General features: G+C 38.4%; 1 protein-coding gene across 4 annotated transcripts in view; it reads right to left on the reverse strand.

Annotated features, from left to right (window-relative positions):
* The window catches only part of BRD4 (bromodomain containing 4), a 117,867-nt gene that overhangs the window by 51,314 nt on the left and 44,013 nt on the right, over positions 1-22,540 (reverse strand). For 3 of the 4 annotated variants that reach the window (XM_089533486.1, XM_089533467.1, XM_089533476.1), the window contains 4 exons: positions 13,201-13,519; positions 10,722-10,859; positions 4,804-4,939; positions 2,936-3,204 (listed from right to left, as the gene is read on the reverse strand). In XM_089533486.1, coding sequence (XP_089389612.1) covers positions 2,936-3,204; positions 4,804-4,939; positions 10,722-10,859; positions 13,201-13,485 — 828 coding nt within the window. In that variant the 5' untranslated portion in view covers positions 13,486-13,519. The remainder of the gene's footprint in view (positions 1-2,935; positions 3,205-4,803; positions 4,940-10,721; positions 10,860-13,200; positions 13,520-22,540) is intronic. The other variant, XM_089533495.1, reaches the window with a different exon arrangement.

Consider the following 22,540-nt stretch of genomic DNA (forward strand, 5'->3'; position numbering starts at 1 on the left):
AGGGTTCCTAGGAGCACAGGTTGGGAACCACTGCCCTAAACAATTCTGGACCCATGCTGTAGAAAAGGGAACACATGTATTATTTCCTAAAACCATTACAGGTGATAACATGTGATAGAGTTAATTAATCAATGATATGGATATGTACTTTTGAATCACAAAATGAAAAGTTTGACCACACTGACATAAATTGAGAATATTCTGTTGTATAAAACCATATGACTTATATTTGTTTTTATGAAAATGATGAAAATATTTCTACTTACAATTAAATGCCACTGTTTTCAATTGGGCCTATTCAAGCATGCTTTGGACTTACACCTTTTTAAAAATAAAATACTATCACTTAAAAGGCACTGATTAAAGAACTGCCTTTTATTGAAGAGATCCATTTATGGATGGGTTATTTTTTAAAGAAGAAACTTTTTCAACCTAAGTATGGATATGATCAACAATAAACCAGTAATACAGAGAACTTACACAGCAGAACTGCTGTATTTATAATACAGATAAGTAGGAATCTATTATTATTATTATTATTATTATTATTATTATTATTAACCTTTATTTATAAAGTGCTGTAAATTTACACAGCGCTGTACATACAATCTTTTTAATCAGACGGTTCCCTGCCCTCAGGCTTACAATCTAAAAAGACACGACACAAAAGGAGAAGGGAGTGGTGGTGGGGAAGGGGGTGAGGTCCAGCAGTCTTCTCTACCTCCAAGGCCTGGACCAAGGCAGATGGACTGGAAGGAGGGCTTGGCTTCTTGGAGCTAGCCTGCCTCTCTCTCCCTCAAGATAGTGGATGAAAGGAGGGCTATTCTTCTTCCAGGCAGGCCTGTTGGAGCTAGCCTGCCTCTCTCCCTCAAGATGGTGGATGAAGGGAGGGCTTGTCTTCTTCCTTGCAGGCCTGTTGGAGCTAGCCTGCCTCTCTCTCCCTCAAGATGGTGGCTGAAGGGAGGGCTTGTCTTCTTCCAGGCGGACAGTTGGACCTAGCCTGCCTCTCTCTCCCTCAAGATGGTGGCTGAAGGGAGGGCTTGTCTTCTTCCTTGCAGCCTTGCAGGCCTGGTGGAGCTAGCCTGCCTCTCTCTCCCCCAAGATGGTGGATGCAGAGGCTAAATCTTCTCTTTGTTATTATATGTTTTGCTATGTTTTTGGTTTTTTTATTTGAATATTTTGTTTTATAACAATAAACTAAAATAACAATACAAAAATAACAAAAGGCCTTGATTAGTCATATAAAAACTGTGCAGAATAACAATCTGACTAGAAGTAGTATCAGTAACCAAGTTTCTAAAATTGCCACTCAAGCTTTGCTGGTTGGTAGGCTCAGAGTTAGTGTCCTGGTGGGCAGGAGGTTTGATATCAGGGGACTTGTTGTTAATGTGGTCAATAAGAATCGACCAGTCTTCAAAAAAGGTGTATGGTTTCTTACAGAGTCTGAAGGTGTTGGAAAGTTTTTCCATTAATCAAGTGTCCCAAACCTTTGTCCACCAGTCACTATTTGTACATTCCCTGTATGCCAGTTTTTTGTGATTACATTCCTAGCCACTACAATAAGAAATGTGATGAGCTTGCGATGTTTTAACTGTCTGTTTTCTTTACAGTAGATGGACAACAACAAAAGGCCTGGACAAAAAGTTACATTATGTTTTATAATAGAAGAAATTTGAGCTAGTATAACATTCCAAAAGTTTTCGATTTTAGGACAATTCAGCCACAAGTGCTCAAAGGAACCAATAGTGCCACAGCCTCTCCAGCATTTTGGTCGCTATGTTTTTGTTTGTTGATTATTTTTGCTGTTGTGTGACAATGTGTTTTTTTTAAACTGAATTTTATTTTTTATGTTGCAAGCTGCTGTGAAGGCCTACACCTTGAAAAGTGTAAAGAAAATATCCAGAGACACATTATTATTATTATTATTATTAAGCTTTATTTATATAGCCCTGTAAATTTACACATAAATAAACTAATTCTTACAATTACTTTTGACAATATAAAAATCAGCATGATTTGTTGAGGCATTATGCAGCACATAAAGGACACAGAATTCCAAAACCATAGAACTCAGTCCGCAAGCTATTTTTCTTATTGGGACAGTATAGGACTGCTTACTGTGCCAAATTACATCACGAATCTATTGATCCCCAGATATAGAATAGCTTTCGCACTGGCTAGATTAAACGTTCTTCCATCAGCATTACTGGAAGGTAAATTTAGTAAGACTCTTGTTCATGAGCGAACATGCTCCTGTAACTCAGGAGATATAGAAAATGTTGGACACATATTGTTTCACTGCCCTTTTTATGACAATGCTCGCAGAAATTTGATCACTCTTATACTTTTGAAGGTACCTGGGAGATCTGAAGCTTTTTATTTAAATTACCTATTATCAGACTGGAACTCGCATATTACTTATAAAGTGGCACAATTTTCTGCACTAGCAATCACTTGTAGGAAAAGAACAACTGATCAAAGTTAAACACATAATATTGTGTCATGTCTGGTACTGCATGTCTGGTTAAAATCTGATATTGCTAATCTACCTTTATTATTTCTATCTTAAGGGCGGAAGCCCATAAAGGTTTATTTTTATTTTATTTTATTTTATTTTAAATGAAGCTATCTTAAATGTTACGGAAATGAATTATTTACGTTTCTAGTTGACAGATTTTTATCCCAAGCAATATTTTTATGTGTATTATTTATTTTTCTATGTTATATTTTATATTGATGCTGGTCTTTGGCCATAATAAAGAATTTCATACTTTCAATACCAGCATAATTTGGAAGCCTGTAATGCACAATTGCACATTTCTTTGGCATAATTTTTTTTAATATTGCACGAGGGCAGAAGACAAGAAAATTGCACCCATTCTTTTCAAGAGCAGATGATGGCAAAGACTAAACAGTTGAGCCATGCGTTGCTCACCTTCATGGGCTGTGCAGCTGTTGGGATAACCGGTGGGTGAGTCTGAATAGGCTGGGGGGCAGAAGCTGAAGGAGGGGGAGGTGGTGGTGCAGGAGGCTGTGGAGGCACCACAGTCATTACTGGCGTCTGGACAATAAGGTCAGGGGTCACAGGAGGAAAGGAATGAGTTGTTTGGGCAGGCTGAGGATTCTGTTGCAGAGTTGGAGTCTGTGGTGGGGATGATGCTTGAGTTGTATTCTGTACCGCTGATGCTCCTGCCTTGGCTGTAACTGACAGAACAGAGACAATGTCACATTTTGTTAATGAAGACTCTTGAGTATACCAAAATATACTTTAAAAGAACAATGCTGTATAAGCCAGATTTAAGCTATCTAAAATGTATAGATCCTCATTCTCTGATAATTGTTACTACCAGTAGTAAGAAAATGTTTAACACCACCATCATTTTCAAACAACCTATCTCGTACTGACAGAATCAAATTTTATTCCAGTATCTAACAAATGTATACTATCAAGCTGAAAACAAATCTATTTTAAACTCTGTTCTTCTTCTCTTTGTAATTACAAGCAGTATTGTTTATTCAAAGCAAAAGTGAAGGTATAGTTTCAGTTAAGACATGTGCCAGTTCTCTGTCCTGTTGATAATTCCAAGACATATCCAGAAAGCATTTTTTTTTAAAAATGGAACCTACACAAGAAAGACATTTTATCCTTCAATTCTTCAAAATGACACATTTCAGGAAACCTACTATTCTGAGAAACACCAGGAGTCTTGACTTTTTAAAACCAAAAAAAAAAAAAAAAGTTCCTTTTATTAAGTGGCCATCTCTTTCGACCCTTCAAAATTGCTGGATGCTGAATCTGCATGTGTGACCCCAACTTCTGCACTTGCCTCCAAAGGGTTTGGCATAGGAGGCAGAGAAAACTCCCTTGTCCCTTATTGCATCCTCTTAAAACAACAACAACAAAACCAAAAACTTCACTTATTTCAATATGCATCTAAGGTTCTGTAGTGAGTTTGTGAAGCTCAAGGGAGTATTTTCTCCACAAAGTAGCCTGGGATCCTTGAAATTACTATAACTACATTTATCTAAAGAGAGGTAAGAGGATAACTGGCTGCCTTTACCCATTTCCAAGGCACATTAATTGACACTGAGCTCCAAACTCCTTCCACGGCCCTTTGTGTTCGAAATCTATGAATCACATAGAAGTACGTACAACTGGCCTGTATCACAAAGCAGTTGTGGCAACTTCATCACAACAATGTTTTCCAATATAGAATTTCAGGATAATCATGATTATAAGATATTCATCCTGTGAGCCCGCATCATACACTGGTGTGGCTTATGCAGTTTCCAGCATACGCTGGAAGCCACACCAGAAAAAAACCCTGGTGCGCCCCGGAAGAAGTAATGGGGCGTGCTTCTAATGGGGCTTGAGCATACATGGTCTTTCCCTTACCCCGCGCTTAAGGGAAGGGCCCACTATATTATACAGTATATAGTTTTGCACGTGTGTGTGTGTGTGTGTGTGTGTATAATCCATAGCACAACTAGCCCTCACCCTCATGGTACTCCCTCTATTTTCTCCTCCAGAAGTGAATAGCTGTCATTCACTCCTATAAGGAAAAGAAAATTACTGTTTTGGGGAATATTACCTGAATGGGACCAAAATTTACTCTGTGTGGCAGTTTCTTTTCAAAACCAGAGATTCATGTATAAAGTACATACACTGTCTCAAAGAAGCAATTTTCAAATACAAGTTTACCGTCCTTACACATACCAAAATATAATGGTGACAGGTATTTTGCTGCTTCAAAATAAAAGTACAAAACCCAGTAACACAAACAGGAGACCTAGTATCAGTACCTGCTTCTTTCCTACCACGTCCTCTTCCTTTTGTCTGGACTATATCTATTTCAGTTTCTTCCTGGGTCATTTCAGAGATTTTTTGCAGGAAGAGTTTTTCTAGAGCTTCTGCCATTAGAACAATATCATCCCCTGGCTGAATAAACAAGAAATGCACAAAGTTATATATATTTGTAGACATCAGCAGAAAGGCAGGATGTACAACTTTTCTGGAGGTGTATGACAATGCAGAAATACATGTAACAAGTGGTAGTTAATTTGGCAGATTGATTTCTAAGACATCTCCACTTGATTTTTTAAATAAATGTTTGAAATATATGACCATGGTACGATATGTTTATTGATTACTTCAAACATCTCTAGATGAGGACTCTGAAATCATTCTGTGCTTTCAGCATCTATGACCAAGCATTTTAAAACTAAATTTGTGCTTCTGTAAATAACCCCAAATTTGCCCTTAATTGCATTTTATTCTGCTCTGCACTCAATGTAGTTACTTTTAGGACATATTTTGGTTCAGTTTTGCTCATTGTTGCTGCTGAATGCCTTCAAATAGTTTCTGACTTGTGGTGACCATAAGGCAAACCTATCATGGGGTTTTCTTGGCATGATTTGTTCAGAGGAGGTTTGCCACTGGCTTCCCCTGAAGCTGAGAGCATGTGACTTGCCCAAGATCACCCAGTAGGTTTCACAGTGAGCAGGCAATTGCACCCTAGCCTCCAGACCTGCAGTCAAACACTCTAAGCATGATGCCACACTGGTAGCTCAATGTTTTGGAGCATGAAAAATATCTTGAGGATGAAACTGGAGCGAGATCATTGAGGTACAAGCTGAATAATGAGAGTGCATGAATACAGCCTTGACACAATCCCTTTATAACCACGATACCTTTGGTTAGGCCAATCCAGTGAAAAATGGAAGCATGCAATCTTTTGCGTATTTACCTCATCTCACAATGGTATTACTAAAAGCTAAGGACAATCAACGTCCTCTTTAAAGATCCACCAATGTCCACTAGAGGTGCATGGGGGAGGGAGCTTATGATGTGACAAAAACACTGAGGTGTTGCCCTAAACCTTAACAGAGTCTGGCAGAACAGAGAAGTCTAGGGAAGAAAAACATCAAAGTATAGCTAAATTTTATTAAGAACAGAATAAAGGAATGGGTTATATGTAAAAGGGGTGGGTTAAAATTGTTGCCAAACTATTAGGCAGACAGGGATCCTGGGGTCTGTGTGCAGAACCCGGATGTAGACTAAAATAATACTCAAACCCGTCAGTAAAAATGCTGATATAACCAATAAGTACTAGGCTAAGATACTATAAATCCCAACCAATGAACAGAGTGAAGGGAAATGTTTGACATACAAGATGAAGGTGAAATCAAGTATTTAACAATTTCATAGATACAGATGGGAGGGATAACAGTACATGCCCATTACAAATGAGAAATATGTTAAAATGACCAAACACGTTTCGACACTAAGTCTTCTTCAATGGTCAAAGGATGTTGTTGTAATAGCATAGGAGGAATAACAATGTGTGTAGGCACCTCCAGTAAAGGTAAGTAATTAGTTGTCCAATATAGACTGTAACCTGGATGTACCACAGCAGAATAAGTCTCCAGTGACTGTGAGTGAGCTCTCCTAATGCCTAGAGGAAAGCACTGCATAAGGAAACATTAAATATCTAATTGTATTTTATTTCAAACCATTCCGATTTTGGTAAATGAGATTCCATTTATACAGTGGAATAAGGATATAAACAGATTTGTCTGGGGTGGAAAAACCGCGAGTCCGATTTAAAATCATGCAGGATGATGTGAGACGTGGTGGTATGGGACTTCCGAACTTAAAGATATATTTCTACGCCTGTTGTTTTGAGTGGTTAGCAGAATGGTTTAAATTGGAAGATAGACATGTTTTAAATTTGGAAATGGCAGGGGCATTATTTGGGGCTCACGCTTATTTATTTTATGATAAGCTTAAAGCCAATTATGTTTTTTTACATCATTTTGTTAGAAAAGCCCTAATGAAAGCATGGCTTAAGTTTAAACCGCTAATATATTTGAAGCTTTCGATGTGGGTTTCAATAAATGAGGCCTTTCATAGAAATGACGAAATATGTCCTGGTAGATGGACTACATATAGAGATATTCTAGTGGTGGATAAGAGAACTAACGCCTTGACTATAAAAATGCAGGAGAATCTAGAAAGAGAAAAGTTTTGTATTAATTGGTTTCTGTACCGGCAAATTAAAGAAAGGTTTCTCTAGGATCTTAAAACTATCAATATAGAGCCGATAGCTCTCGAATTCGATAATATTTTTTTTTGCAAAAAATACCAGAAAAATTTCCAAATCTTGTTAAAATTAGAAATGCATGAGGAATCAGTAAAATCTTTGATGATAAAACGGGCACAAGATTTAGGTGAACCCTTACCCTTACATCAATGGGAGAGAACCTGGTGTAGCCAATTAAAATATACCACTTGTATCGCAGTTAAGGAAAACTATTATAAAATGCAGAACAGGTGGCATCTCACACCTTTGAAACTCTCTAAAATCTATAAAAATCAGAACACAGATTGTTGGAAATGTGGGAAAGAACGGGGCTCATTTATACATACGTGGTGGTACCGTGAGTTTGCTAGGAAATACTGGATACAGATTCAAAAAAAGATGCAGCAGATATTAAACTGGCAATTTAAGTTTGAACCAAAATTGTTTTTATTGAATATGATTTCGGATTGTAAGCTAGAGGATAAACATGGAAAATTTATATTTTTTATGATTTCTGCTGCCAGAATGGTCTACACCTCTCATTGGAAGGGGGCAGATCTGCTGGATTATGAACTCTTGGATTTTATGGAAATGGACAAACTTACTTGCTACATTAAGGGCATCAACTGGAATAAGACAAAAAACATATGGAACCCTTTAATGTTATTTGTTAAAATCGAAGGTATAACTCCCAACTTTTTTTGGTAATATCTCAATGTTTGGAAGTTTAATTTTAATTTAAGGCAAGTAGTTGGTGAGTTAAAGCACAAAATATATAAATAAGAAGAAAGCGAGATAAAGTAATGATTTTGTTTTCTCATCCCATTCTTTATTTAAAGAAAGGAAGAGAATTTAATTAGGCAAGGAGAGAATATAATTTTTTTCTTTGAATGTATTAATGACTTTATTTTGGCTCAATAAGGTCCTAATGCTTCTCCAGGAAGTTACTTAGTTTTGTACTGTGTTAGTTGCGTAAATCCATATGAAGTGTATATGTAATGTGGATGTATTTTGTTTGTGTTCCTGTTGTGTAAGTTGTACCCCTGTTTTGTCTGTTGTTGTTAAATACGTTTTTAATAATTTAATAAATATTATTTAAATAAATAAATAAATATTTCATTGTATAACCTCCCAAAAGCTACTTACACTGACCAAGTTCCCAGTTATGTCTGTATAAGTCACCAAGATGATTCTGGTCTCTCATTTCAGATTCTGGAATGGGTTCATTATTATTTTTGATACCTACATCCTATTTTTTTTGAGACTTACATCACTCTCCACTTTTATTTTTCAGAGTACACCATTTCCCCCAGGATACTCCTAGAAGTTTTTCACTAGTAATTTTAGGGCCACAACAGATGACATTTGCTTGTAAAGTTATTTTTTTGAAACGTGATGACACACTGAAGCTTCTGTAAATAAGAAGTGTTAGGACAATGCTTTGGTAAATTTCCAAACTCTATTGTTTTCATACATGGATTCTTTTAAAAGGAGAAGACTTCAAATTTGTATAAATTCTTGTGCTATGAATTTTCTTTTTACAATTTTTTATTTCCTTAATGATAAAATGCCATGCCCAAAGTAGCTCTTAAAGACTTAATTAAATTCTATATACTCTCTAACCTACTTGGTGGTAGGTTTTTTATTATTATTATTTTTGGTTGTTTTGATTTGTTACTGGCACTTTGATCAATTTCACCTCTATGTTTTCTCTCCTCAGACTTATATTCTGCTTAATATTATATATATTATATAATTATATTTTAATTTGCTATATTATTTTGCTTAATTAATAGTTAATTAATGTTATTAAATCTCTTTATTTAATACTATTAATGAAAACCTATAACCTTCTGGATGTTGCTGGACTCCCAACACCTTTGTCCCTAACCACTGGCCTAACTGGTTGGAAGTGATGGGACTTGGAGTCCAACAAGATGTAGAGAGCAGTAGGTAACTCATCTGAAGATCAGTCTCCCAATGCAATATTGCCTCAAGAATACTGCACTTTGAAAACTGCCACAATAACAAGGCCATTTCATGGACATGGTAGCACTTAAGCACCTTCACTCAGTTGGTGAACGTTGAAAACATGCATTACTGTTTGGATTTCACTTAAAATATCAATACAGTAAATCAGTGATCCCCAAAGTGGACAGTATCCCCCCCAAGGGACAGTGGAAAAATTCAGGAGGATGGTGAGGGGGAAAGGGGGAATGGGGGGGGTTTGAGGGAAAACGGGGCAAGGGGAGGCCTTCAGTCAAAGTATTTGTGCACAAGAAAGACAAGGAGAACTAGCAGCTTTTAGGACCATGGTGGGGATGAGGGTTGCATGAAAATTCTTCTTAGCGTTCCTTAAAACCACAATGCAGCCCCACTGATTTTTAAGTGTAGTGTTGTCTCTTGCTCTTAATCTCGCCCTTTCCCCCTCTGCATTAGTCTCCAGTTCAGGGCATATGGCCTCTGTAAACCCCCCAACACACACACACTGACTATGCCCATCTCTGCCCCAATGAAGAAGGACTGAGAGGCAGTCCTTCCTTGCCAGGGAGAAGCTTTTCTCTTTATATCCAGTCACCTTGGGAAAACAACTGAGCAGTGACTGAGAGGCCTCTTGCCTGCACTGCCCTTTGCAGGAGGGCTGGCATGGGAGAGGGGCTTCTCAGTTGCTGTTTCGCCAGCTTCCTGTAACAAGGGTGACCAGGTGTAAAGCGACCAAAATTGGTTATTTGAAATTTGCAATAGGTTGCCCTAATATCAAGAAATACACATGGTGTGTGTGTGTGTGTGTGTGTGAGAGAGAGAGAGAGAGAGAAAGGGGGTAGTAGTCAGAAAAAATTTGGGGGCCACTGCAGGACATGAACTATACAAAATTGGAATTTTCTTCTATGGGATGCATTCATATTTTTAAATACAAAGATTAGGGAAATTCAGCGTTGCCTGGATCTATGCTGATGATTTTACTTCATTCATCTATGAAATGGAATCCAATAATCAAACTTGGAATCTATGGCTGGTATCATCTGCAATCCATAAAATTTCAAATTCATGCTAAGTGGGTGCCCAAAACTATTTTTAAAAATATAGAAATTCAATGTTTGTTCAGAAAGTACGTGAGCTAATTGACAGAGTCTGAAATTTTTACTTTCTTTGTTTTCCTCTCATCAGATAACACACCAAATTCAGTGAGTCTGTGATTATACATGTGGATTCATATAGCATAACAGAGAGACATCTTAAACTATAGTACAGGTCTACTCAAGGCATATCTCTAGAAAAGCTGCTATTTCTCACCTCTGTCTGTAACAATAAGCAGTATATGTTGAAGTACAAAAGTGAAAAGAAAATTATAAGACTAACCAATCTATATCAGAATAAGCTTCCATGGGCAAAAGCCTAGTTCTACAGATCTACTGAGTATATACATTAAGTACAGAAGACAGTAAATACTGAAAATCCTTTTCTAAATTAAAGCTGAAAAGTGAAGAATTGTTTCATCTTGGCTAAAGAAACTCTACATGTTAAAATAAAGATTGTTTAAGTCAGAGAAGTGTTTTACAAAAAGATATGAAAACAACATGATCATATGTGACAAATTCAGATTTTAGAAACAAACTCTGATCTAACACAAAAACATACCTTGTTATAGATGTAGCAATTTGTAAACATTCTATTGAAGTCCTGGATACATTCTTGAGCATTCCAGTAGTAGTTATTCTCCAAGCGTTTCTTTATTGTTCCCATGTCCATAGGAGTTTTAATAATTTTATAATAATCCTGATAAAAGAAGATAATTAAGTAGGACAAGAAAACATTATAATAAAATTGCTACATTTCCCCCCCAGTAGCATAGTACACTCTTGATTTTCTTCATCATGCCAACATCATGCAATATTGTCTTTGTTATTTCCCTCAAAATCCTAGCTGACTCTCGTGCTTTATCAAATCCTGCCCCCCACTCTTCTTGAGCACCTCTGATGGAAATCTAAAGTCTGTTCTTCACTATAATTTCATTATAGCTTTACAAGGCAGCATTTCTACTCTTCCCTTCACTCCCTAGCCAGAAATCATACATATTCCTTTCTAGCACTGCCTTGCTCCTCATGCCCTCCCATATTCTACAACAGTGATGGCGAACCTATGGCACACGTGCCAGAGGTGGCACTCAGAGCCCTCTGGGCACATGTGCCATCATCCCAGCACAGAGTTTGCCAGAGTTTGTTACTAGAAAGCCAGAGGGACATGGCACTTTGCAATAAATACCATATTTTCTGGCGTACAAGACTACTTTTTAGCCCAGGAAATTCTTCCCCAAAGTCGGGGGCCGTCTTGTATGCCGGAAAGCCCCTGGGTCCTAAAGAGAGCCCTCAGAAGGGAAGCCTTCTCTCAAAGGCAAAGAAGCATCCTCCTCCGTTCCTTCCCTCCTTTGCTTTTTCCCATTCCTTCCTTCCCTTCCCTCCCTTTCTTTTCCCCTCCTTCTTCCTCTCCCTCCCTCCTTCCTTCCTTCCCTTTTCTTCTCTTCCTTCCTTCCTTGCTCCCTCTCCTCCCTTCCCTTCCTGTCCTCCTTTTCCTAGCAGCAGACGGCAGAAGGTCTCTCTACCTTCCCTCCAATGTGTGACTTTCACACGAAAATGGGGACCTTTAAGAGCTTTTGGTGTGATTTTGGTGCCTGGCTCTCTTTCAAAGCAGATTTGGTGACTTGCCCATTTCGGCTCCAGCCTGATAGCAAGGCTGGCTACAGAGCAACCAATCCTGTTTGGATGGAGTCACACTAACAGCCAATCAGAGAAAGGACAGTGGTCGCCCGCCCCGCCCTCACAAAACTACAATTCCCAGGGTTCCCTAGCACTGAGCCAGGGCAGCTAAAGTGGTCTCAAACTGGAGTATTTCTGCAGTATGGATCGGACCTTGAGCATTTTTAATAATGAAGGTCCAAAACATACTGCAGAAATAATCCAGTTTGTGACCACTTTAACTCTCCTGGCTCAGTGCTAGGGAATCCTGGGAATTGTAGTTTGTTGTGGCACCAGAGCTCTTTCTGATAGAGAAGGCTCAATGTCTCACAAAACTACCATTCCCAGGCTTCCCTAGCACTGAGCCAGGGCAGCTAAAGCAATCTCAAACTGGATTATTTCTGCAGTGTGTCTTGGATCCAACTCAGGCTGCATCTTCATTCCAGAGACAATCCAGTTTCATACCATTTTAACTGCCATGGCCCAGTGCTATGAAATCCTGGGAATTGCAGTTTGTTGTCACACCAAAGTTTGCTGATAGAGAAGGTTAAATGTCTCAGAAAACTAGAATTCCCAGGATTCCATAGCACTGAGCCATGGCAATTAAAAGGATGTTAAACTGGATTATTTCTGCAGTGCAGTTGCAGCCTAACACATTTCGATTTGGCACAAAGCTTCCTGGGCTTTGATTCCAATAGGAGCCACTTGAACTGCCACGGCTCCATCCATACAGAATCCCTGGGATTTGTAGTTTGGAGCAGCCCCCCCCCCCCCGCATTCTTTGGGCAGAGAAGGCAAAAGACCTTATAAAACTACAAATCCTAGGATTCCAATAGGATGGAGCAGCAGCTCTTAAAGTGGTGTCAAACTGCATTAATTCTAAAGTGTAGATGCACCAAGAGGAAGGGTGGGAGGAGTTGTTGAGGCAGGTGAAATAATGTTGTGTATGCTGTTATTTCAAACGTGGAACACACTCCTTCCTCAGAGTGTAGTGGAGTCTCCCTCCTCTTTCCCTCCTTTTCTTCTTTCTCCTTCTCCTTTTTTCTCCTCCCCCCTCTTTCTCCTCTGTCGCTGCTGCTGCTGTTGTTGTTGTTGTGTGCCTTCACTCCTTTCTGACTTATCGTGGAAGAGAGGGGTGGTCTTATACAGTGAGTATATCCCAAACACTCTATTTTAAGTTGTAAAGTTGGGGGGTCGTCTTATACGCCCGGTCGTCTTATATGCCGGAATATAGGGTAAGTGGGTTTTGGGTTGCAGTTTGGGCACTCGGCCTCTAAAAGGTTCACCATCACTGTTCTACAACTATTCTTCCCCTTGCTCTCTGGTATGACCAAAGATCCACTGCACTGCACTGCCCTTCCCTTCCCTTTTCAGTTTATACTTACAGGGAGGTTTAGTTTGACAGCATCCACAGGCTGCTGGAAAGGCCATGAAAACTGATGTTTCCATAGTGTCTTGAGCACCACTTTGAGCAGATACTGTAGCTGGTTGGTCATGCGCTTGGGTTTGTTAGGATTTGAGGTCTCTGGAGGTGGAGGATTAGCAGGTACAGTATTGCCTTGTTGGGGTTGGGCTTGAGCCTGTGTCGTAGACATTTGTGTAGCTTCTAGTCCATCCCCCATTACTGGTAAATTTCTCAGTCTTGTCCCAGGGCCACTCTCGGTAGACATGCTATTGATCCCATTGCATTCTTCACCAGGCACTCTGCAAAATAAATACCATAATATTAAACATTGTTTAAATATGGCTGTTCATTTGTGTACAGTATAGAAAGGCAATTTCTGAACGCTTTAATTTCCTTAAAGTGAAAGATGTAGCCACACAGCATCTAGTTTAGCTCACACCTTGGCTTTTTAATATATATATTAGCCAAAAGAGTGACATCTTTTATCATAAGATACAAATGAGCTATAGAATATCTTATGTCCAAAACACACTGCAGAAACAATCCAGTTTGAAACCATTTTAACTGTCCTGAGTCTAACTCAGTGATAGGTAATCCTGGGAATTGCTCTTTATTGTGGCACCAGAGCTCTCTGACAGAGAAGGCTAAATGTCTCACAAAACTACATTTCCCAGAATTCCTTAACATTGAGCCAGGGTAGTTAAAGCAGTCTCAAACTGGATTATTTTTGTGGTGTGTTTTTGACCTTAGGCTAATGCAGTTTTTTTTTCCTGCAAGACAGGCAAAATATTTTTCTTGGCTCTTTCATAATGTACTTATTTAAGGTATTTTTCCCGGGCTTCATCCAGAAAGTCTCGAAAAGAAGCTTAAAATAAAAAAAAACAGTTTGTGACCATGGGTTTAAAATTAAAATACATGATAGAGAAGAAATAAAGGATTAGGAAGGCATGGGAAAACAGGAAAACTCAAGAATCAAATCTTGCAAGTTACGTATTATTTCTTACAAATTACGTTATTTCTGCTAGAATGAAACCAATTGAGAGACAGAAGAGACTAAATTGATTTGGCTTCTTGGCACAGGCTGCAGATTACTTCTGCTCCCCCACCACTATTTTCCTTTGCTGCAGACTGATGGAATGGGTGTGAGGAAGTGAAAATTAAAGGAAGAGTGGCCTGACAGAGCTGGTACTTTAGCAGAGTTGCTGCCATAAGAACTAAAGGATGATGTCTGTTTGCAAAACAGTACTTCCTTTTCCCCCATCTTCCATCTCCATCCCTCTCAAGCAGATATGGGGCTTGAGGAGATGCAGGGAGGGGGCATCTATTGTATCAACAATGTCCAGTGTACATGTCACCCAAAAGTGTTGGCTGCAACAAACTTTATTTGCTAGGAATTTATATATATAACTGTGTAACTGTGTAAGTAAAATTTTTTTTATAACTTGCACACTATATTAACACTATAACTACACCATAACCTGAACAGATTGGAGGTGGAAGGGAGAAAAGGGTGTTGGGCAGGAGTACAATTAATAATAAAATCAAATTTACACATACGGTATCATACTATCAAGTGAAGTACAGTTGTCCTTCCTTTGACTTTTATGGGTTTGATTAATATGTTATTTCTACAAATCTCAGATGTTCCAGTGTCACTCTGTCAGAGGTTTTGACCATGAAGTCACACTGGGGGACTTACAGATTCCTAGAGAAAACACTTCTCTAGGCATTTCTTTGTCCTTCAGCACAATCCTATGATCATCTACTGGATTTTGACCACTGAGTTGTACTGGAAGTCCTAGAGATTCCTAGAGAGGTGTGCTCTAAGTTAAAAACTAATGTATTTTTATTTGCCGTTTCCCCACTTTCACTGGGCTCCTGTGCCCCAGCGAATGTGGAGGGCCCACTGTATATACATATTTCGAAGCCTACAAAGCTGACATGAATTTATAATAGACAACAACAGCTTGGCTGTTAGTATCACATTGTACTGGAATTGCCAACAAATTTTCTGACAGCATTCCTGTGCCTTTGAAATGAAGTGACTTGCAGTTTGCATGGGACCCTTTTTGCACACGATCCCCAGCAGCTGTAACCATTCACTCTGACACTGTTCTGGGATAAGGAAGAAGCCACACTGAGCCTCAAAAAGAACCTTTTTAAAAGGTTTTGGGCAGGGAGAAGCAAGTCACAGAGACAGCACAGTGCTCTGAAAGCTCAGGGTGAAGAGCTATTTGAACAAATCAAAACAAAGCCATCAACTAACCAAATATATACCAGGCATTACTCCACTGAAAACTTTTACCAGAATGGATAATTAGTTAGATGAGCGTTTCACTGCTAAATTTTTGCATTCCATATAACTGCTATTGGATGTAGAAATGTTAAAAAAAAGTTAGGCAATGCCAACTTGTACTGAAGTCCTTTTGTACATGAAAATCATGCTTCCATCTAAGTAACTATGCTTTAGGAGATTTTAAAAAGGTTCAAATAGTAGAAGCATTTTAAAGCTTTTTTCACATTACAGGTGTATTATTAGTACAAATATATTGCAGCATGTTAATTCATATATTATTATTATTATTATTATTATTATTATTATTATTATTATATTTATACCCTGCTCTTTAGAAATGCTTTCAGAGCATCTTACAAATTGTTAGACAGTTCCCTGCCGTCAGGCTTAAAGTCTAAAAAGAAATGACACAAAAGAAGAAAGGAATGGCACTGGGGAAGAGGTCCAAGTCTAGCAGATCTTCTGTCTCTCTGAGACCATGGCAATGGCAGATAGAATGGATAGATGTCCCATGTCTCTGTTCATACATGCACATTTTGTGTATGTTTGAAAGAATCTTTGGATCTCCACATCATTGAAACCTTAAAATTTAAAGATTAAAACTGACTCAATGGAAACTCTTAGGTTTTGAAAGGCTATCTAGCAAAGAAAGATCCTAAATACAAGTTAAATTTGTTTCTCCCACACCCTCAGCCATCTTCAGTGAATCGTACACTGGACACATTTACAAGCAAAATGAAGGCATTAAGATAGACTTTCTCTTGAGTCACAACTACTTTTGCCTTTACCATTGACGCACATACACTGGTAATTTCTAGACATAGAGACTGAAAAAGGTACTAAGAAAGACCTGTTGCGCAGCTTACTACTGATAAAAACCAGTCATCTGTGGTTGGCTAGTAAGCTTGTCATAACTATAAGAGAGGAAGATTTCAAATTTTCTTCTGTAACTGAACCTGAATGACACCAAACAGCTGTTTATTCCTGAAAGAAGGCAGCCAATATGGATGGGATAGTTAATAGTCTGATGGGAGAGGATAAGCCTTAGCTTTTAACAGTTGGACCTGGTGGATGAACAACACCAATGGTGTGAGTAACTTCTCTTGACTTCTGTTCACACAATGCAAAAGTTTCAAGCTTTTTTCTCCCGTTGTCTTATCCCCTTACCAGAGAAATCTGTATTACTAATACAGATACTAATACTAAAATAGCCAAAAGAAATCATTATGAAATCTTACATCATGTAACTGGAACATAAAATTCAAGAAACATGTACTGCTCAGGAAATAGTACACTACCCACAATTAACAAAATGTCAGATCATTTGTAAAACTATTGCACTGTAAATAAAAATACTGAGTGATTTAAAAATACTGGTGCAAAACTGTTCTTTGTGAAACACCCTGTATATAATCTGGTATCTGGACCTATATCTCAGATCTTAAGAAAGTCCAATTAAAAATTTGGTCTGAAAAAAGGAATTGATTGGGAGACCGTATTCCAGTGGTTCCCAACCTTCCTAATGCCGCGACCCTTTAATACAGTTCCTCATGTTGTGGTGACCCAAACCCATGAAATTATTTTCATTGCTACTTCATAACTGTAATTAAACAGATGTTTTCCAATGGTCTTAGGCGACCCCCATGAAAGGGTCATTTGACCCCCAAAGGGGTCCCGACCCACAGGTTGGGAACCACTGCCATATTCTGTCATATAATTATGAACTTGAGGATTTCACCTCATAAAACTCATCTGATTGAGTTCTGGGCAATTAGATTATAAATCTGAGGGCAGGAAACTGTTCTGTTGTTCTTTCACTTGTAAAGCGCCATGTACAGTGATGGCACTATACAGTATAATAAAAGACCATAATGATGTTTCAGCAGGAACCTGGGGGAAAGTGTGCTAAAAGCTAGACTTGGTGCAAAGTAATATGCTCTCATTATTAACAGCGTGTTTTGAAGATACAGTAAGCAGATTTGTTGGTAACTGTGGTGTTACTATGATACAGTCGGCCCTTCTTATACACGGATTTTTTATACACGGATTTAAGCATACACGGTTTGAAAATGTTACAAAAAAGTATAAATTTACTTTGATTTTCCATTTTTTATAAGGGACACCATTTTGCTATGTCATTATATGTAATGGGACTTGAGCATACACGGATTTTGTTATACACGGGAGATCTTGGAACCAAACCCCAGCGTATAACAAGGATCCACTGTATGTCTTTTCTATTACACCTTTTTTATTGTTAAATGTTAACTGGATTCTTGAAAGCAATACAGTTTCAGAGCACTGGGATCTTAATAACATTCATTCCCTCCCAGTGACCTCCTCTATTGTTTTACATTTGAACTGCTTTTGAAATAATATTCAAGTTACTACCTGTAATAGCTATGGAGATTTGAAAAATAGAGGCTTTTCTCTGACAAACTGTACATGTTTTTCTTTGGCTGTAAATGTTAAATAGGTGTTTTTTAAAAGGCCTGTAAGCAGAAATAACTTCACACTGTTACTTAGTCAAAACTGAGAACTGAAAGTCACAGTTCTACAAATCAAAAACTGCACATTTCTTTTTGAAAAGCAAGATAGGCATTCATCCCCTAACTAAATCTGGATCACTTTCCTTTTCAAACTACAAACATGGTTTGAACTATAAACAGATAGAAGCATGAGAAAGGCAGACAACAGTGTATTCTTGGAGCTACAGCTCTTGGGAGCTATAGAAAGTAGCTATGAATGTAATCATAAAAACACAAGTCCTTAGTGCAAATATTTTTCAGGCCACTGAACATAGCAACCCCAGTATTTTGAAGGAGACACTATAGTTTTTATATGATAATCCATCTTTTGAAGGTTATCAACTTTCTTTTGCACTTCATCCTGAATCCACAAACTTTTCAAAAATTCATTAAGAATTTGGTTCCAGAACTTTTCAAAGGGAAAATGCAATGTGCATACACAACACATTTCTCTCTCTGATTTTCCTTTCCATAAAAAATTCTGCTTGCCGGTTATGCATTAAATATAGTAATTTCAACTGGGAGAAATTAATAAAGTAATTTGAGGTGGCAATTGGAGTGGGAAGTTTGGAAAAAAGAAATTCTGTGGCAGGTAGAGCTCAGATGTACACATACACACAAATATCAGTTAAAGCTTGGATTTAATTTGTTGACTCTAGTCATTGTTGCCAAGTCACCAACTCATTCTTGCTAATAAAAGTCCCAACTGCATGTTTTCAATGAAACTCTGATCCCTCCACTCTTCAAAAAAAGTTAAATAATTACCATTTTACTGCATACCATGCAGCTGCAGACAAGTCTACATAGGGACCACCAAACGCAGTGTCCAAGCACAAATTAAGGAACATGAGAGACACTGCAGCCTGAGTCAGCCAGAAAAATCAGCAGGAGCAGAACATGTTATAAACCATCCTGGGCATAAAATGCTGTTTGAAAACACTGAAATTCTGGACCATGTCAACAACTATCAGATCAGAATGCACAGGGAATCCATTGAAACCCACAAACACTTGGACAACTTCAACAGGAAAGAAGAAACCCTTAAAGTAAACAAAGTTTGGCTACCAGTCCTGAAAAACACCAAAATTAAGGATCAGTTTTTTTCCTAACAGACAATGGATCACTAATTAAGCAGACACATATCCTCCCACCCTGAGGCCTTGTCATTCAACAACAGAACAATACACAGATTAACATGTAAATCACTCCTCCCAACCTAAAGTTACACACTTCCATGCCAGAATTCTCTGAAGATGCCAGCCACAGATGCTGGTGAAATGTCAGGAAGAAACTCTGCTAGAAAATGGCCACATAGCCTGAAAAACCCACTAAAAACTATGGATGCCAGCCATGAAAGCCTTCGACTTCAGCTATGAATATTCCTTATCTAAGAAAATACTCTGAAATTCATGGGGCTGCCTTAAATCAACAGACTGCTTGAAGGTACACACATATATACAATCTCAAATGTCCAGTGTTCTAAGAAACCTGTTAATAAAAAAACATAGTGGTCAAATATGTGGAAGAGACTAAATTTTAAATATTTTTCGAAGCTGAAGAATGGGCAGAAAATGGCAAATAAAATTCTGTGTAAGCAACTATAAAGTGATGCATATTTGAACAAAAATCCCAGCTTCATATATACATTCAGAGCATCTGAACTGGCAGCAACTGACCAGGAAGAGATCTTGGAGCTATGGTACACAGCTTAATGAAAATGCTGATCCACAATGCAATAGAAGTATAATGTGAATTCCATGTGGGGCATGCCTAGAAACAAAACTGCTGCTATCGTACTGCCTTTAAACACATCCATTGTATGACAAAATCTCAAATATCTGATACAGTTCTGAATAACAAAGCTAAAGAAAGAATATCAAAAAAGTGGATAAAAGGGCGAACAAAATAGTCAACTTTAACAACAGAACTACAAGGAACAGTTACGACATTTTGGGCAGTTTAGCTTTAGGGGAAAAAACTAACAGCGGAGACATTACGGAGATGTATAAAATAATGCCTGGGATTTTCTCCATCTCTCATATCTCATAAATGGAGTCATCAACTGAAGCTGAATGCTAGGAGATTCAGGACAGAGAAGTAGACCTTTGCATAGTGTATACTTAAACTGCTGAATACATTGGCAGTTATGGTTGTTAACCAGTGGATAGCTCTACGGTAGTTTGGCCGTCAATCATAATGGTGGCTGGAGCTGGAAGCGGAGCAGATTATGTCAGATTAACAGCCATTAAGGCACAATTTCAACCCATTTGGAGAATTTAAAAACACCATAATTTGCATCAGGAGACAATGGAAATACCAGATTTGTATATAACTTATTCCTCCACTTCAACAAATGTTAGTTACTTCCTCTAAAACATTACAAATTATGGATGGCAGTAACAAAAATATTAAAACAAACCTCACAATGATGAAGCTGTAAGAGATCTAATTTATGAAATGCCCCAGTAACATAAAAAGGAGCTAAAAGGAGCTTTGGAGAAGAGTTGCTCCTTAGGATGAGAAATTCTACACTCTGTCAAACAAATTTTTAAAACCGGGAAATACCATGGGAGAAGCATTAGACCAAATGTGCTCCAAATAGTGAAAAAGTTAGATGGAAAAGAAGACCATGCAGTTGCAGGATAGGCTGGACAAAGTCAAAAATAACAGCAAAAGGCTTAATATCTGCTTAAGTGGAATCACTGAACATGAAGAATATGGTGACTTACGTTTCACACCTGGTATCCTCCTGGTTTATTGAAATATACTCATATGTGAATATGACTGTGAAAATTTTTGAAAGAATGCATAGAACCACCGGGACTTACTTTCTGTGAAAAGCATTAGTCTTCCTGTTGCTATAAGATATACATGATATGCTCATAAACCCAGGCATACCGAAAGATTATTTGACATAAATTTAGGGTCATAGAATTTTAAGGGTCTCAAAACTGCTGCTCTTAAGAGGCTGCTCCTTACATACTGGTTAAATGAAGAGAATTAAACACCATACACAACACTTTTCGAACAGGAAAGGATAAGTTATATATGGGAATTTCCTTTGTTGTAAATATTATTTTCAGATATATGTATACACACAGATATATGTATATACACAAAAGCTTTTTTTTTAAAAAATGCTTTTTAAATGTACACTCAGCCCTCCACATTCGCAGGGATTAGGGGTGCAAGACCCTCATGAATGTGGGAAAATCACAATTTTTTCCCTGCACAGAAGCCAGTTAAAGAGATGGGTGAGCAGTGGAAGAGGAGCAGGTGCAGGCGCTCCTCTTTTCCCCCTTACCTCAAGTCCCTCTAACTGGTTCCCCACCCCTTTCCTGGGTGGATGGCTGCCTGTCTTGCCCAGGCACTGATCTGCCCAAGAAAGGGGCAGGGTTGGCACGCTCACCCTACCCGGCTTTTCCCTCCTGAGGTAAAAAGGGAGGAAGGAGAAGAAATCTGCACACAGCGGCCTTGACCTCACGAATAATCAAAAACACGAGTGTCAAAACCGCAAATATGGAGGGCTGAGTGTATTGAAATGTTATTCAAGACATAACTGTATATAACAGAAGTTTATTTCCTGGTGAAGCACCCAGTAAATGTCTAGTTAGCTTTCTTATAGTGAAACCCACTATATGTTTATTTTACTGCCCTGCCAGTGCTCTGTGTGTCCCATAGGAAGCTGAAACCTCAGGGTAATGTAAAGTCCAATGGTTTGGTGAACAAACCAGGAGTAATGGGTTTTGTGTCAAAGTTATTTCAAGGGTCAGGACTCAAGCACAGCTTCCCCACTGTCATCTTTTTGTAGAGCAAAGATCACACTGTCACCTTGAATCTAAATGTGATTGTCCCCTTAATCAGTCCATAGCCCCAAATTGAGAAATTATACGGTGGTCTCTCCTTTCAGAGTTTTTAAGTAATAGTGGTCAGCCAGGGTTTCAAAGGTCCAAAACACACTGCAAAAATAATCCAGTCTGACGCCTCTTTAACTGCCTTGGTTCAGTGCTAGGGAATCCCAGTAACTGTAGTTCTGTGAGACATTTAGACTTCTCTGTCTGAGAGCTCTGGGGCCACAATAAACTACAATTCCGGGGATTCCCTAACATTGAGCCAGTTGGGCAGTTAAAGCAATCTCAGACTGGATTATTTCTGCAGTGTGTTTTGGATCTCACTCAGGATGAAAGCAAATGCATTTGCTTGAGCAATAATACCTTCTCTTTTTATTAGAAATCTCTGAATCCATCCTATTTTCCTCATGTATGCTCCTGTGTCAATATCACATTGGGGCTTCCATCCAGAATTTCTAGAGCTATCTTTGTGATTTCTAGTGGGAAGGGGAGACAGGCTGCCTGGACACTACTTTTGCAGCCACCAAAGCTGCAACACTCTCCTGAAACAGTCCATTTTTTTAAAAAAAAAGTAATATTGGGGGGGGGGGGCTTTTTCTCCTGAAAACTTCACCAAAGCCCCCCCAACATATGAAATAGCATAAC

The sequence above is a fragment of the Sceloporus occidentalis genome, unplaced genomic scaffold (assembly GCF_023333645.1).
Source record: "Sceloporus occidentalis isolate IW3139 unplaced genomic scaffold, rSceOcc1.0.p SCAF_1, whole genome shotgun sequence".
NCBI lineage: Eukaryota > Metazoa > Chordata > Lepidosauria > Squamata > Phrynosomatidae > Sceloporus > Sceloporus occidentalis.